This window comes from Ptiloglossa arizonensis, chromosome 13 (genome assembly GCF_051014685.1).
Source record: "Ptiloglossa arizonensis isolate GNS036 chromosome 13, iyPtiAriz1_principal, whole genome shotgun sequence".
Lineage (NCBI taxonomy): Eukaryota > Metazoa > Arthropoda > Insecta > Hymenoptera > Colletidae > Ptiloglossa > Ptiloglossa arizonensis.
In genome coordinates, this window is record NC_135060.1 from 11082757 (window position 1) to 11098852 (window position 16096).

At 38.1% G+C, this 16096-nt stretch overlaps 2 protein-coding genes and 1 long non-coding RNA gene across 6 annotated transcripts in view; 1 reads left to right on the plus strand and 2 right to left on the minus strand.

Moving 5' to 3' along the window:
• Positions 1-16096, plus strand: part of 5-ht7 (5-hydroxytryptamine receptor 7) — a 253640-nt gene that overhangs the window by 222637 nt on the left and 14907 nt on the right. For 3 of the 4 annotated variants that reach the window (XM_076325887.1, XM_076325888.1, XM_076325889.1), the window contains exon 7: positions 10409-10453. The exons of the other annotated variant lie outside the window; for it this stretch is intronic. In XM_076325887.1, the coding sequence (XP_076182002.1) occupies positions 10409-10453 (45 nt within the window). The remainder of the gene's footprint in view (positions 1-10408; positions 10454-16096) is intronic. 4 annotated transcript variants of the gene reach the window in all.
• Positions 1-16096, minus strand: part of Bic (bicaudal) — an 82947-nt gene that overhangs the window by 42564 nt on the left and 24287 nt on the right. The window lies entirely within an intron of this gene.
• Positions 115-9982, minus strand: LOC143154041 (uncharacterized). Its single transcript, XR_012993965.1, has 2 exons — positions 9561-9982; positions 115-153 (listed from the first exon to the last, which is right to left on the minus strand). It is a non-coding gene; the product is annotated as an uncharacterized LOC143154041 (long non-coding RNA).

Consider the following 16096-nt stretch of genomic DNA (forward strand, 5'->3'; position numbering starts at 1 on the left):
CAAACGACACTCCGCGCAGACAGAAACGGTGAACACCGGGCGAGGAAGGTTGCTCATTCGTGGCAATCGCTCTTTATTGATCGATCCTTGCATTCATGGAGCGTAGGATATCCATTAGGAGGCCAGCCGCTTGTTACCGTATACGTGCACGATCTGCGAACATATTTTTCATTGATCGGGCCGATTCTGTTCGTGAGAGGCGCACGGCTGGTCACCAATGCACCGAATGTTTTACACGTTAACCTTTTCACCTGCTGGTGGTCGCCAAAGAGTGCCAATCGAAGACCAAATTCGGTGCAACGGTCTTCCACGTTTTAACACTAGAACTAGCAAAGGAGTCAATTTGACCTGTTTCAAGCTTCTTTTTAAAAGTACTCAATTATCAACGATAATTGTCTTTGCTTACAATATTCGTGAACAATTATCTAAATAGACAAGTAATGGTACCCGTAAATTAATTTTCCTTTTCACCATCTAACTTCAAAGTTACCTGTGTGATCTGTGACAAATAGGAATTCATTGACCAGCAATACTGGAACTATCAATGGGATCAATTAAACCTGATCAAACTTCTTTCTAAAATTACTCAAATATCAACGATGTCTTTCTCTACAATATTCGTGAACAATTATCAAAATAGACAAGTAATGGTACTAGTAAATCAATTTGCCCTTTCTCCGTCTAACTTCGAAGTTACCTGTGTGATCTGTGACAAATAGGAATTCTTTGACCACCAGTACTGGAACTATCAATGGGATCAATTAAACCTGATCAAACTTCTTTCTAAAATTACTCAAATATCAACGATGTCTTTCTCTACAATATTCGTGAACAATAATCGAAATAGACAAGTAATGGTACTCGAAAATCAATTTGCCCTTTCTCCATCTAACTTCGAAGTTACCTGTGCGATCAATGACAAATTGAAATTCGTTCACCGATGGTAGTTGTAGCGTTAAATTCTATTCCTCCATTTTTCTCCGATCCCGCAATGATCATTTTTCTATTTTTGCACGCGTTGAGAATTACCGCGCACGACCATCCACTCGATGTCGATTAGTTTCGTATTTACATTCACGAGTGTGTACACTCGACGAAAAAGTATCGTTCCACAGTCGCGCGAAACGTGTCCGCGAGGATGCTGGTGGTTTTTCCTAAGCTCGCGACAAGTATCGTGCTTCTTGGTAGGGTGTACAATTGCCTTCGAGCGATTGTGTTTACTTAGCAATGGGGACTGATACGATTAGGTATCAACAACGCTCGTGCAGTTCGATACCAAAGAACTTGGGAGGTGGTATTGAAAGGTATCGAAATCTTGGGATCAATTTTCGATACAGACCCTTTTGAAACGAATACTTTATCGATACCAATATCTTATATTACCGAGAAGATAACGATTGTATGGTAAATATATTGAAAATAGTAAAAAGGATCTAATTGGTGAGAAACGGTAACTGAGTTAAATCTTTACATTCGAAACGCAGAATTTATATAATTACAGACTCCCCGAACGACCCCACTGCTTTGGTGCGTATTATAAGGAGGAAGATTAAGTTCCGGATCAAGAACTTAAAGGAAGATTAGTCCCAGAAGGAATTGTCGGTCGTATTGGATCAGGCGTTCTAGTCTTCCTTCGTAAGGCCTGTGACTAAACAAAAATTACTCAACTGTGTCCACATTCTACCTACTCACGACATCACGGTTTCCTTAACCGGAGATTGATCTTCTTTTCACCCTACAACAGATGGAAGTACCCAAAGTTAATGATACTTTCGCGAAGTGACGAATGTGCGATGGTTACCTTTGTCGATTAACCGACCGAGTATCGATTCTGTTCGATATTTTTCGATATCACCTTGTAATTTACAGCTTGTCGAGCAGTACATCTTATCAATACCAATATCTCGATGCAATGCTGGAGAATTAATGCCTATCGATATTAATGAACACATGTAGATACTATCGCGTGGAACAGTCGCGTTGTAAGATTATGTCACACCATCGATCATTAGAAACGTGAAAGTACGGTAACAGACTCTTCAGAAATTGTCAATACCCTCTCGAAAGGTTTACGTTTCCTCGACTTCAATTTTCGTCTCAATGGTCTTTTACAAATCATGTTTTTATAGCTCGTCTGAACGTCAAATCTTTGAAGGTCGTGTTGTTGCAGATGGTTTGACCTTCAAAGTTTGAAGGTCACGGTGTTGCAGATCGTTAAATTCACTTCGATATAACCGAGTGTATTACGAAAAGTACTAATGGATTATTGACAGAAGTAATGGGTCGCTAAGTTATGCAGTTCGTTGAAATGACTCGCGGTCGGAAAAATTTGCAAAGCACCGCATCGTCGATCGCGAAAATGTCGATAAAAATTAATTTTTCCTCGATTTCGTGCCCCAGAATATTTTTGTCAGTTTTCTCACGCGCTCGAATCAATCCGTATTATTTACCCATCAACCAACGAACAAACGCGTTCATTGTCCGTTTTGAGCCACATTTCACGACCAAAGGTGCCTTTTGCCGTTGGATCAGTCAACGTTTCACCGGTCAAATTACGTTTGTTGACCAGAGAGCGTCCACGCTAATCAACAAGCCTCTGTTAATTACACACTTAATGATCACGAATCAGAATTAAACGACGTGTCCCACGGCTGGATAATCGCTTGTGCCACTAGCCGTCTGTCATGTACACGTATACACACTTTGCGGTTCAAGGAATGAAATTTCCCGACGATAACGTGGAATCATCGTAGCGAACACTCGTACGATCGCTAAATAGAACACGATTCAAAATTTACACGTGTATTTTACCGATCTTAAGAACGAAGAAAGGTCGTCTGAACATAGATCCAACATTTCTCCGATTTTAAAGATACAAGGACAATTTTTTACAAATAACCCAAAACGAATTAATATATCGAAAGTATTATATATACTTGCTCCTGAAATTCTTGACAAAAGTTTCCAAGGCTTGATCGCTTTATCTATGTATTATACAATGCTTCTAAAACAACGGGTTTCTTAATTTTTAATAAACACTTTTTATATTAGCCGTGGAAAAATAAATCGGTTAATTTCCAAATGTGAAAATTCCACACACACACACACATACATACACACCTCCCCACCACCCCAAGAACCGATCAAGAGTTTCCACGACCTCGTAACCACCGGTGACGCGTTATTCCGATTTACTATTCCCGTTCGAGAATATTTTCCATTCCGCATGGACGAGCAACGAACTCGTTCACCGCGACAAAACAGCGGGCCAGATTTATTTCGGTCGTACGTAAACGCGGCCAAGTGAAAAGTCTTCCCGCGGCTTGCAAATGAAGACAGAGGAGCAAGCTCGTAAGCCGTATACGACGCGACGTGTCCACGGAAAACCATCGATTTACATCAATTCCGTGGCGAGCAACAACGGCATTATTCTCCTATCCAATTTCGTCCAACGCTTTAAGAGCCCAATTACGGACTACGCGGGATAACACCGTTGGTGGTTCGCGCGAGAATTTCCACCGCATAATCCGGGCTTTAATAGAAAAGTACGCGCCGCGCGGAAGTAATTGGATGAAAACGAATACGAAGCAGGAAAAATTGCGGAATTCGTGCAGTCAACTACTAACCGTGTTTATACAAATATAAAAAAATGTTTTCTCCGTACGTACGTATATGTGTGTATAAGTTGCAGATGCTATTTTAAGGGAAAAAACAGTATCGGGTCGGACGTTGCAGTTGATACACAGTAGCCTTTAATCGCGTTTATTCAAATATAAAATAATGTTTATTCGTACGTACGTGTGTACATACGTTACAAATGATATTCTACAGAGAAAAATCGGTATTAGATCGGACGTTACAGTTGGCCTTTAATCGCGTTTATTCAAATATAAAATAATGTTTATTCGTACGTACGTGTGTACATACGTTACAAATGATATTCTACAGAGAAAAATGATGTTAGATCGGACGTTACAGTTGGCCTTTAATCGCGTTTATTCAAATATAAAATAATGTTTATTCGTACGTACGTGTGTGTATACGTTACAAATGATATTCTATAGAGAAAAATGGTATTAGATCGGACGTTACAGTTGGCCTTTAATCGCGTTTATCCAAATATAAAATAATGTTTTTCCGTATGTACCTGTGTGTATACGTATGTTACAGATAGCATTCAATGGAAAAGAACAGTGTCGGGTTAGACGTTATAGTTGAACTTTGTGAGACAAAATTAGTCGAGGTTGTCCGCATTCTATTGGGTTGTTCGGAAAGTGCTTTCGTTTTCCAAAATGGAGAATATATAATATAATTTAATAAAATGTTTATACGCTCTGAAAAAATCGTGTTTCATTTTCACCCAAAAAAACGAAATGACTTTCCAAACAACCTAATACTTACGAGTACCATATTCTGCTTAATCCGAGACTCTTTCTCCCTACAATAACTGTAATTGCATTATCTCTCGTATCACTATCGACGTTACTTCGATCGAAATAAGTATTCCTCCCCGTGTTTCTGGAGTTGGAATTTCCGTTGTTTAATTTGCACCATGATCGTCGTTTTTACAACGACTGGTTGTTTCCATTCCGACTGTTCGCTTCGTCCATGTTAACGAAGTGAATTTTTTTTTGTTCACGATAACAATGTTGTCTTACCATAAGTATAGTCTCCCATTTTTTGTACGTCGAACCTTAATCTAAATTCTGAGATTAACGCAGTTGAACTTTTAGTTCTTTCGCTATTATCAAATACACCAAACCGAATGAAGAATTCTTTGGTTTTCTATGCAAGATAGAAAAAGATGTGACACGTAAATTCACCGAGTATTTTAAATTTAAAATGTGTAGAATTTCGAGATCGTGCACACCCCTAATGTGCAAAGCTAAATTGCTAAATTTAATATTGTGGGAATCTGTAACGTTTAAATTCGAAGATTTTTTCGCGATTAACGGCGAGAAAATTGTATAGCTTTCCTATGAATAATTTCAACGTACTTACTGTTGTTACAACCTGTTCGAAAAAGACACGAAGCGTTCAAATACGCTCCAGCGAGTATTTTAATCGTTTCGGTCGAATCTTATGAATTCGAGACTGTATCAATTTCGATGTTCGTTTGCTTTCGGTCTTCCTAGTCTGTAATCGTCCAGTGCAGGTTCCACGGTTCCAAAACCGACAATGTCGAGCCCCGTTTGTTTACTTCGGACCGTCAAAGACCAACTTTCGATCTTAAATAAACACTGTTTCACATTTCGTATCCATGAAGTTCTAACAAGCTGTGTAATACCATGGAAACTTTTATCTTCCAACCAACTCCCCGTATTACTTTTATCCATATTTATTTGCATGTATACACGGTTCTCTTCGGGTATACATAAGCTCGTAATCTACGATACGGTCGAATCGTAAAGTTCGAAACCGTACAATTATACGCGCAAATTAATTTTCTATACCATTAACAATTAATAAAATAATTATTCTATTGCTAATTTCGTTTTCGAGTGAGCAAAGAACAATCACATTTTTCATATTTGTTTGAATAAGAGCTGAGTGGCGTATTTTTATTTCCACAATAACCTTGTTATTTTATCGGTCGACTAAAGGTGCGAACAAACCGAACCGGATCACGATTACAAAACAAATAGATCCTCGTTTTATTCGTGTGGTTTTTCGAAATTGATTCTAATTGTGTTTTGTGGGTAGGATAAACTTAACGAAGTGGTCGGTCATCGTACCCGTCTGTTTCAGAAGCATTCGTTTCGCTTCAGAAACGTTCGAAAATGTTCGGTTGACGCTGGTCGTTGAGCTTCCATTGCCACGTTACGCCCGCATTCACGCGACAGTGCGCATTGTCGAACAATGATAGGCACACAGGAACGTAATTAAACGGGCTCATAATTCTGAGCTCCTCCCGGGGAGGAGCGCGTGTAAACGTTATGACAAGCGACCCGGAGACCCGGAACACGAATATAGTACACGCGTCGATAACGAATTTCTGGCAGATTCTATCCAGAACTGTTACTTGTCCTCCGTTACATCCGCAAGACGTTAAAATGTATCGATAGAACTTTCGAGGCTCAATTAACGAAAATGATCGATTTCACCGGTCCAACGCATTGTCCCCACGTGCTTCTCAATTCGAAAAGCACCGAGGCTTGTCCCTATCGATTTAACGAAGCTAAACAAACGAAGTTGCGTTCGAAAATGTATGTATGATAATTAATCTTAACGACGAGAATGAAAAAGTCTTCACAGTGTTGGGATCTTCCTCTGTATATTTACGTGGAAAGAAACTAAAATAATTTTAGTTACGGTTTCTTTCGTGGACGGTTGTTATTATCAGGAGGTACGTACATCTTTTGATAAGTTGTAATTAAATGTTGATAGAGGCAATGAAACTTGAGCAAACTTTTCGTTTTTATTATTCTTGATCGCACAAGCGAATCTGTATGTAGTTTTCAATTAATGTTAATACTCGTGACACTCGGTGACATTTATTTCCAACGATTCTTCGCTTTACCGTTATATAAAGTCACAAGAAATACACTCGAAACTTGAATTAAAAGTTTTAATAACATCCAGTTAACTCTAAATCTAGATCCACTTATGTCAGAATCACGCCCAGTTAATTAAATGCAAAACGACGAAGCGCACTTTTCGGGGGACCTGGAAAAGTTTCATCTCTGTATCTACTTCGACCATTTACTTTGCCTCTTCTACATTTCGCGAAGTTTTCAGTCGGTAAACGGAAACGGTCGCCAAGGATTGCTCAAGATGATAAAAATATTTTCGAATTTACGAGATAGGGTATTAAAAAAATTAGCAAATTCTTCGTATTCTCTTCTGTGAGAATTCTGGAGTTAGAATGAAAGATTAAGAAAAATTCTCAACCTGTACATTAATAAAACAGTACTGTATTTCGTAAATGTACTTAAAACCATTTTATTTTTTTTATGCTAACTGTAAGAGATCTGAACAATTTTCAAATCATATCCGAATCAACGCACAACGCGTTACAACGAACTAAATAGGTATTCTGCTGTAAACGTTCCGCTAAAAATTATAAGAAACACAAGTTCAATCGACTCAAAATTATAAAAAAAAAAATACGAAAAGAATCTTCAAAAAGATTCAGAGGATAAAATATTCGTTCGAAACTTAAATTATCGATACGGGGAATCTTCGCAGTCGTGGGGTAAAATATTTCAAACTCTTTCGAAATTCAGCTCGTCGAACGAACGTAATACATTTTAATCAAAAATTTTACGGTCAGTTCTTTCGAAATTCGTCGCAACTTGATCGGGTGCCCTGGTAACCAATGAATTTTCATCGAAATTCGAACCAGCCTCTGGGCGCCATCCATCACGATTCAGAACGTCAACACGACACGTCGTCTCACGAAGATTTCCGCTTGGAATCTTCCGAACGTACCTCGCAGCTTCTTGTACTACACGCGACACATACAGACACATTATGTCCACGAAATTCAATTCCTAACAACGATTCAGAGAACAATCAAGTCGTTCGATTGAAATCGCGAACCAATAACCTCGCCTCTTAACAGACCATCGGTACTCGACTGCTTTCGAGCAACAAATGTTGAGATTTTGGTCGGTCGATTTTCCAGGCCAAATGGATTTCACGTGTCACGAGAAGTTTGTCTCTCGCGAGGACTTCCACCTGGATTCGTTGACCGACGCAAAAATTTCCTCCTGGATATTCGTCGAGTAACTTCCGAGGATTTTTTAGCATCGAATTCGTAACATCGAGACGCTTCGTCTTTTTGGACTTCTTCGAAAAATATTGTACGAAATATTCTTCGTGTTCTTCATTTTATATTTTCTTGAAACCTATATCCAAGAATCTGTTCTATCGTAAAGAAAACCAGGAAAAACTTTTTGCGTATTTGGTTTCGAATAAAATTCCTTCGTGTTTGCGAGATGTTCAAAGTATCGTGCTTCGCTTTCGTCTGAAAATCTTTCGGTTTTTTTATTATCCGAACGTCTGTCGGATATTGATCTCAAGAAGCTATATAACACAAAAAATTGCAACCATTTTTAAGTAGGAATTTACCGAAGAAATAATTACACTCGTATTTATTCCGACTTACAACGAGGTGAATTTTACATGTAAATCACATAAAGTGGATTGTTCTTTCTCGAAACACAAATTTCATACCGAATACAATTTTTTTCAACGTATTCAAGAAATACTTGTTCGTATTCTCCAACATGTTACACTCGTCAGTTTTCTGTTCGCAAATGCTCTGATTCATCGTTTGAAGTTTCTGAAGCTCTCTATTTACTTCGTCTTCGTTAAATTGAGCATGAAATTTTACATTTTCCGGCTTCTCTAACTAACTCTTGAAAAGTTACGAAATGTTTGCAAGAGCCAGCCGGTTTTTGGTGAATGTTAACAAGAAATCCACAGTGTACAAGCTTTTGGAATGCAAACCTGCTTACAACCTTCTATCCTAGTTTCCCTCATTTTGAGTTTCTGGGTCGAAAAAAGCAAGGCTGATCGGCATTTTGATGCACGAGTTGTGGACGGCTTTATCCTTTGCGTATAAAGTTTTCGTAGCCTATTACTTTGATCACCGCGAGTTTATCGAAAATCTTGCCACTCTTGGATGGTAAACCGTGCAACGTGGTTCTAAACGGATTCTTGCATCAAATATTTGATACAAATTTTATACAATGAACCGTATCATCCACCCTCTCCAAATCTGTCCTTCTTAATTAGCGCGAAACAACGATCTGCAAGCATCACGAGGCTTGCTACGTTAAGTTTTACAACTTAGAGACTTTACGCGTGAAACTCCAAGCGACACGTCGGAAAAAATCATAAGGATCGAGCTACTCGGGAACTTCGTAAACAAAATTTGATAACAACGCGCGAAAGTTTATGTATGTTTCGTCTAGATAACGTTGATGACTTGAGGTCGTAAAAATGTCACTTGGAGGTCCCTTATATTCCTTGGGAACTTTTACGAATCCGAGTAACTTTTATTCGAAGATTGCGAAGAGAGCAGTGGATACAAAATATCCGAGATTTTGTACAAATGAAATTAGAAACTTTCGATCAAACGCCATAGATCCAGTTTTAATTTCGTTCTCTTTTTATTTCAAACACGCGCAGGAAAATTTTCAAAGAAATACAACGGTTGTCTGACCATGGACGATCCGTTATCCCTTATTGTCCCTACGTTTTATTTCTTCTTTTTCGTACTACCCTCGTGCGACAAATTATACTTTATCATGTGTATATATATATATATCTTTCGAAACACAACGTAACAATTTTTACATTACGCCTCAGCCACAAGAGGACGGCTTGAAAGTTCTCTTTCACAGATACATACAGTAAGTAAACAATTATAATACAAGAATATTGTTAATTTCGCTAAATAAAATTAACGAAAATTCCAGAAACTGTACAAATTCAAACGAATTCTAGAATATACCACAATTGGGGAGCAAAATTTTTTTCGTGAATATTCTCGAATATACATCAATGTTAACAATTGGTAATTTAGCACAAAATGGTTCACCATTGCTTACCAGATCCTCGTTGAAATGCATTCGAAGGAATCTGGAGAGAAACCGTTGCGATTTATTTTTAATCCGGGGCCAACTTTGGTGCAGCAGCAGCAGCAGCAACGTCATCGTCGATGCACGTGATGCAATCTCCCGTCTAAATCCTTCAGGAACCCGGTACCGAAAATTTACAATGTGGTCGTCCAGTCGAGCGACGCGTAGCATCGTAGTACCGTTGTTTCGCGACTTCCATTGGGAAAAATCCGTTTCCATCGGCGCATAAATTTTACGCCGTGCAATAACGAAGATCTCGCGGCACTTCGTCCCTTTTTCCTCTACGGGTAGAAGGGAAAAAGCGACAACCGTGATCGATCGCTCGTCGCGTATCTGACTCGGACAATTCTCCGAACGAGATTCGTGCAACGGTGAATCCCCTCCGCATCCCTCGCAATGGGCCCTGTCCTAATTTCGTGCTGGGTTCCCAATTTAATTTACGCAAGCTTTCGGGATTACACGCCGCGAGATTAGTGGCTTACGCATCGATCATCCCGAGCCTAGCGAAGCATGCCCGTTCTCCTCGACCACGTTACTGCAGAGAACCGTGAACTAGTCACAGCGATTCAGCTAAATTCGTGACAATTTTTCCCTAGTTTCGATCCGCCTTGTTCTTTCCTCGCTTCTCGTTAATCTCGCGTTCGTTTCGTTGCAACACGGTTAACGAATCGACGGACGAATCAACGTTAGTAAAAGAAAACTGTCACGAATTTATCCGCGACATCCACCATCCATCGCTATGAAAACGCATCTTGTAGCACGACGTTTGAACCATAATATGGCTGAGTCTGAAAGTGTTCGTAAAACGTTTGTTGTAGATACGATCGAACCTTCGTGGCGATACGCAGGAAAATATGAGAGCGGTAAGGTACCCCTTAATATCAATCTACCAATCATTATTTTGTTAATCGATCGTTCAGACGATTCATGGATCGCGTCGCGATACATTCAAGGCTTGTTTCGTCGGTGCAGAGGAACCATTGCCGATCAAAAGTATGGGACTGTTTGATTCGTTGGTGTAACAGTTTGTTGCGCTTTGGTTGAAAATTATTGTTTGATATCTGTTTCGCGATGACGATTTATTGTCACAGATCGTTAAGTATTGGAAATTTCGATTCGAATAAGTTTGTTATTATTATAGTATATCGTTGAGTCTGAAAATTTTCGATTTGAAAGTGTTCGAATCGAAAGAATTAAATTCAGGAGTAACATTGCATTAAAAATTATCAATTTTACTAACATTCGGTTCAAAATCCATTTGACGACTTTCGGTTGTAATATGTTTGCATAGTATACGCGTTCAATATTTATTTTACGATGGCAGCATACCGCCTGTAGTGCCTCCGATACGTGAAAATAATTTGTGTATAGAATATTCTGTATTATTTGGCATGTGCATTATTATTCAAACGAGCCAATTCATAAAATTCTGCATATAAAATTTCGCGAAACAATAGAGGTTTAATCATAAATTAATTCGACTCGATGTTTCTCCTAACCAAGCAAGATATACAGAAAAAACCGCTACACGATCCACAAAACACTCATCGGTGTACATTTAATAATAATAATAATAGTAATGTTACTAAACCTTCTTGGAATGATGTTTTGTACGTATACTAAGATCTGGTCTCATACTTTTGATAGTATAAAACAGATTATAAATTATTATAGAATCGAAATAAGAGAATTTTTAAATTATATGTAACACGTAATGTATGAAAAAATTAATACTTTGGAGAATTATTTTAGCATTTTATATTTTGTCGCATTATGTGCCAAAGTGTTCGTTACAATTATTTAATATTACGTAGAATGATTTAAGAACAAGGTCAAGAAATTAAGGTCATTTGTACATATACTCTAGTGCAAGTGACTTACTTTTTCTTCATTTTGCAAAACACATACAAAATATACACAAATCAAAATTATCTCTACCGTATTTACTATATACCATTAATCTGTGATTCTGTGATAAATATAAAATTTGTGTACGTGATTGCAAGAACAGAAATATAAAATAATATCAATTTTTCTTATTACGCGTGTACAAAAATTTATCAAATAACAAGAAGCATTTCTCGTCTTTTAGCGCAACTCTGCATGATTCAGAATCATGGAATTGGCCTTGAGCAGCGAATTAATTTTGTTGCATTTTGGAATAGATAATCTCTGGTACCTTGATAAAATTTTTGTACAATACGGCCTTAATTTCTTTGATTTTATTTCTAAATCACTCTTGTATTATTATACCGTAATAAACATTTGCTTCGTCGGGAACATATTTCAGATTTACACTCAATGGCTTCCAGAATAATTAAGCGCAAGTAAACATCGTGAATTGAATCAATACAAACGAAGGAATACCGAGTTGCATTTATTCCAAATAAATATGTATGTGTCCTATTTATTTTTAGTCATGGAATGTTATTTGTTTCAGAGATAATATTGTACGAGCAAATTATTCGACGAACGATGTTCCTTTGCACCCTACCTCTACCTAAAAACAAAGTTGCAGCTTGTTTTGTAATGACACCTTCCTGCCTAAAGTGACATCGGCTTTCCGTTACTGTTGCTTAATACCTCGGAGCAATTTTAAGACGATTATGAAACTGACGGTGAACACAAGCACCGTGAAACAGCACGATGAAACAGTCGGTCACTGTACCATTTTATTAGCAGATTCACAGCAATTAACAATGTTTGAAACATTTCAGTTTCAGCTTTCAGTGTGAATTTCTGCTCGTAATATTTATTACTATTGAAAAAATAAACGAAAAGCAAAATTATCTAAATCAAACTGCTAAAATCCTTAATAGACACGACTGAAATATTCACCACGATTTATTACTGAATGTAAATTTTTATCCTTAATATGATCCGTTCCGTGAACAGAAAATCGTCAAATTTTGCGGGACATAATAACAACTGAAGAGTCGTTAAGAAAAGAAATTAAATTTCCATTGCAACTTTTCGTCGCTAATTAATTAATCAACGGAAAATCTTATCTCTGTTGCAACGACTTCTTGGAAAAACTTCACGATAATTGATTGCACAATTCATCGATCGACGGAGTTCATAATGAACCTTAGTTTTCGTCATAACTTTTGGAAAACAACGTTAACGTAATGCATTACGGAAATCATTTATCAAGAAGGTTCTGCCTTTATTGCATTCTCCCAAGCGGAATGTTGATTCGATCGGTTTTGCTATTAATTTACTGGATAATAAAGTTAAATTTAAATCTACCCTTTCGTGTGTAACTTTATGCGGCTAATCTCGTCGAATTCGATTTTCATTTTATTTCTGATAATTAATTCATCGCCACGATAAAATAAATCCCCGTTCTACGACACAACTACAGTAATGGAACGAGCGATTCGAACCACTCTTATTCTTAACCGACTTCTCTTATCTATCGTCGAAACTTCAAATTACACGCAAGGGTCAATAAAATAAAACCGAGAATTCCGATTCGTTGCAACTTTTCAGTCGCACTCCAACTCCGTTAAGGACCTCTTCGTATCTAAAAGTTTAATGAAATCGACTTTTTTACATTTTTCTCGAAGTTGTAAGTGTTAAAGACACGCTCCTAAATTATTGGATTGAAATTTCAAAAATTGACGAAGTTGTCGGAATTGAAAGGTAACTGCGCGCGGACAAAGTTTGAGTGGTTGTTGAAAACTTCGATCTGAAAATAACTCTATTCATTTTTTAGTATTTTTACTCCTTGTGAGAGATGTGATTCATCCAACCGCCAAAGTTTCGAACAAATAATTTCAGGCTCTTCCATTGAGCTAGTTTTCGCGATAAATTAAAACGTCTATTCGAGAAACGAATAAACATTTCCTTGGAAAATGCACGAACAATAAACTCTAGAAAAACCTAATATCGATAGCTCTTCTATTAAGCTAGTTTTCGCGATAAATCGAAACGTCTATTCGAGAAACGAATAAACATTTCCTTGGAAAATATACGAACAATAAAGTCTAGAAAAACCTAGTATCGATGATGAAAAAAAAAAGAAAAAATTCAAAAGAATCTCCTTTTATTAGCGTTCTCGACCGAAGGCCGCCTTAAATGAAAAGGCGGGAAGCTCGTTCGTCGAAAGAAACAAAGAACGGACAACCGCAATCCTCGTTCACCATTCTCTGTTGGTGCATCTCGGCTCCGTGCGACCATAACTCTGATTCGCATAAAGAGCGGAACGGTCCGCGAGAAACTGGACGGCCGGGATTTAAACACCTGCGAGATTATGATCTTCCGTAAAACGGAGGCGTGAAAAAGGCTCTGGTGAGACCGGTGAAAATAATCAGAAGAGCAGAAGGTAATTCCTTCAGGGGGGTGGTACGTGGTTTCGTTGGTGAGAAGGGGGCACGGAAGAAGAGGTAACCGAGTTCGTAAAGCCAGTAGATTTCTCTGTCTTGCCCGTTTTCCCGGGGTCCGTGTCTTAAACCACCGCGGGCGTTTTCGCTCCTCTCAATTATCCTGAATATCATCTGCATTCCTAAAGGCGCGGACCAACCCCTTGGAAGGATGGCAGGGGTTAAGTCTCATCTGCATTTCGGTTCGTTTGTGCGCCGACAGTTTTCTCGACCACCTCGTTCGCTGTCAGGCAACGGTGTGCATTTTCATCGGTGTTTATGCTACCCGCGCTCGTACACACAGCGAACAAGATTATTTTACGAGGCGGGGAAAATATATTATGTCGCTCATTCCACAGACGGAAATCAGCTTACGTGCCGTAGCTGCTGTTGAATTGATTATGCGCGCGCCCCCTCCGCTATTTGATTGCGCACGCGCAATCCACCGACGCGCGTACTGAATTTCGCGCTGAGAATTTCGATCTTTAATCCTCGAGCTAAGCGGCTTCACGTGACACGTGGAACGACCATGTAAGTCGGGAGACACGCTACGGTGTAAACCTACGGGTGTAACCCACTTCGGGAGCCGGATCTAACCACCATGCGAAAAATTACACTTTCGTGGGACGTTAATTAATTCGCCTCGTATCGTTCGATAAAACGTTAAACGATTTTATTCTTCGGATACACGAATCGTAATTTAGTTCAATAACGATTAAATATTATTATTGTAACGGAGATTGAATTCTACCTACAACATTTGCAACTCGCGTCTTGTGCATTTTTGTAGTTGTATTTTATTCTTATTTTGTTACCTATTCGTTCGTATATTTTATTTATTATTATGTTACATAATAATTATTATTATTATTAATATTTCGTACTCAATATTTAGTTGCACGTGGAGATTAAAAACGTTTACTTGGTAATTGTTGGAAATATTTTGTTTCGCGAAAACTCTTCAACGTTTAATTCAAGCACGTTTCAAAAGATAGGGAAATGTCTGTAAACCTCTCATTAGATGACAATTAACGTAAAACCATTTCCCGTGTTTGTATTCAGGTGTTCGTTTCGAGTAGTTCGTAACAGCCACGAGTTAACATCATTTACCTGACAATATTTTAAAAATTGTTTTCGCTCGAAAAACAATCGGTCGATTTCCAGTAGAAATCTTAATTGCTTTTCTAATTGTAATTCGTAGAAGAAAGAAATTGTTCTTAATTCCGTTAAAAATTCCACGTCACTGAAAAAGACGTGCGCAATATTGAAGTAAATGTTCTACAATAACAATGCAACAAGTACAGGACAAATTGAACCAATTACTTACGGATTTTCTCTCGCTAATTGTCAGCCAGCTGGCAAAGTGACCTTGCAATCAACCTCGTCAGAGTTTCAATGGACTAATCTGTTTATCCTCGTCCAAAGCACCACAGAGCTGTGCCTGTTCGTGCGGATCGCGATTCAGCCAGTTGGGTTTTCAGGTCAACGAACCGACCTCAAACCAGCCGAAAAGTTCGGACTGGTCGAATCGTTCTCCATTGAAACAGGCAAAGCCTCGACTAAGTCTTGATTCGAGTTCGAGGAACCCGTCAGAATACATGTATGTCATCGAGATTGAATAGCACGTTAATGAATGTCACTTCAAATATCAAAGAGAACAGACGTCATCGATTATTATTATTATTGTTGGATAATTCTATTAGTATTTTCCATCAATTTCCAATTGTGTTGGAGTTAATCAAATTTCCATCTCTCAATTGTACTTAGACATTATTATTGTCTCTGTATAACTGTTCGATTAAAAAGTTGTACGGAAAGAGTTGTAACATTTAAATACAGGTCTACGAGTGCTTCCTCTTCGAGTTACTACTCCCGAAAGTTGTATATTAGTGGAAAGATTATTTACTATTCGTAACCATTCATAATTAAATAACAAATACTATTAATAATAATAATGGTAGCGTTTGAGTTTAGTATAGTATTCTTGCTCAAGTTCATTTGAACGCTTTCCCTAACGTGTCAATTTAAAAAGTCATAAAAGAAAATATTTCTACGCAAATGCTTGTATAATGTGTATATTCTTTCGTCGACTATCGATTTCTAAATGCAGTATTCTCATAGAGTGGATCTCTATTTCAAGTA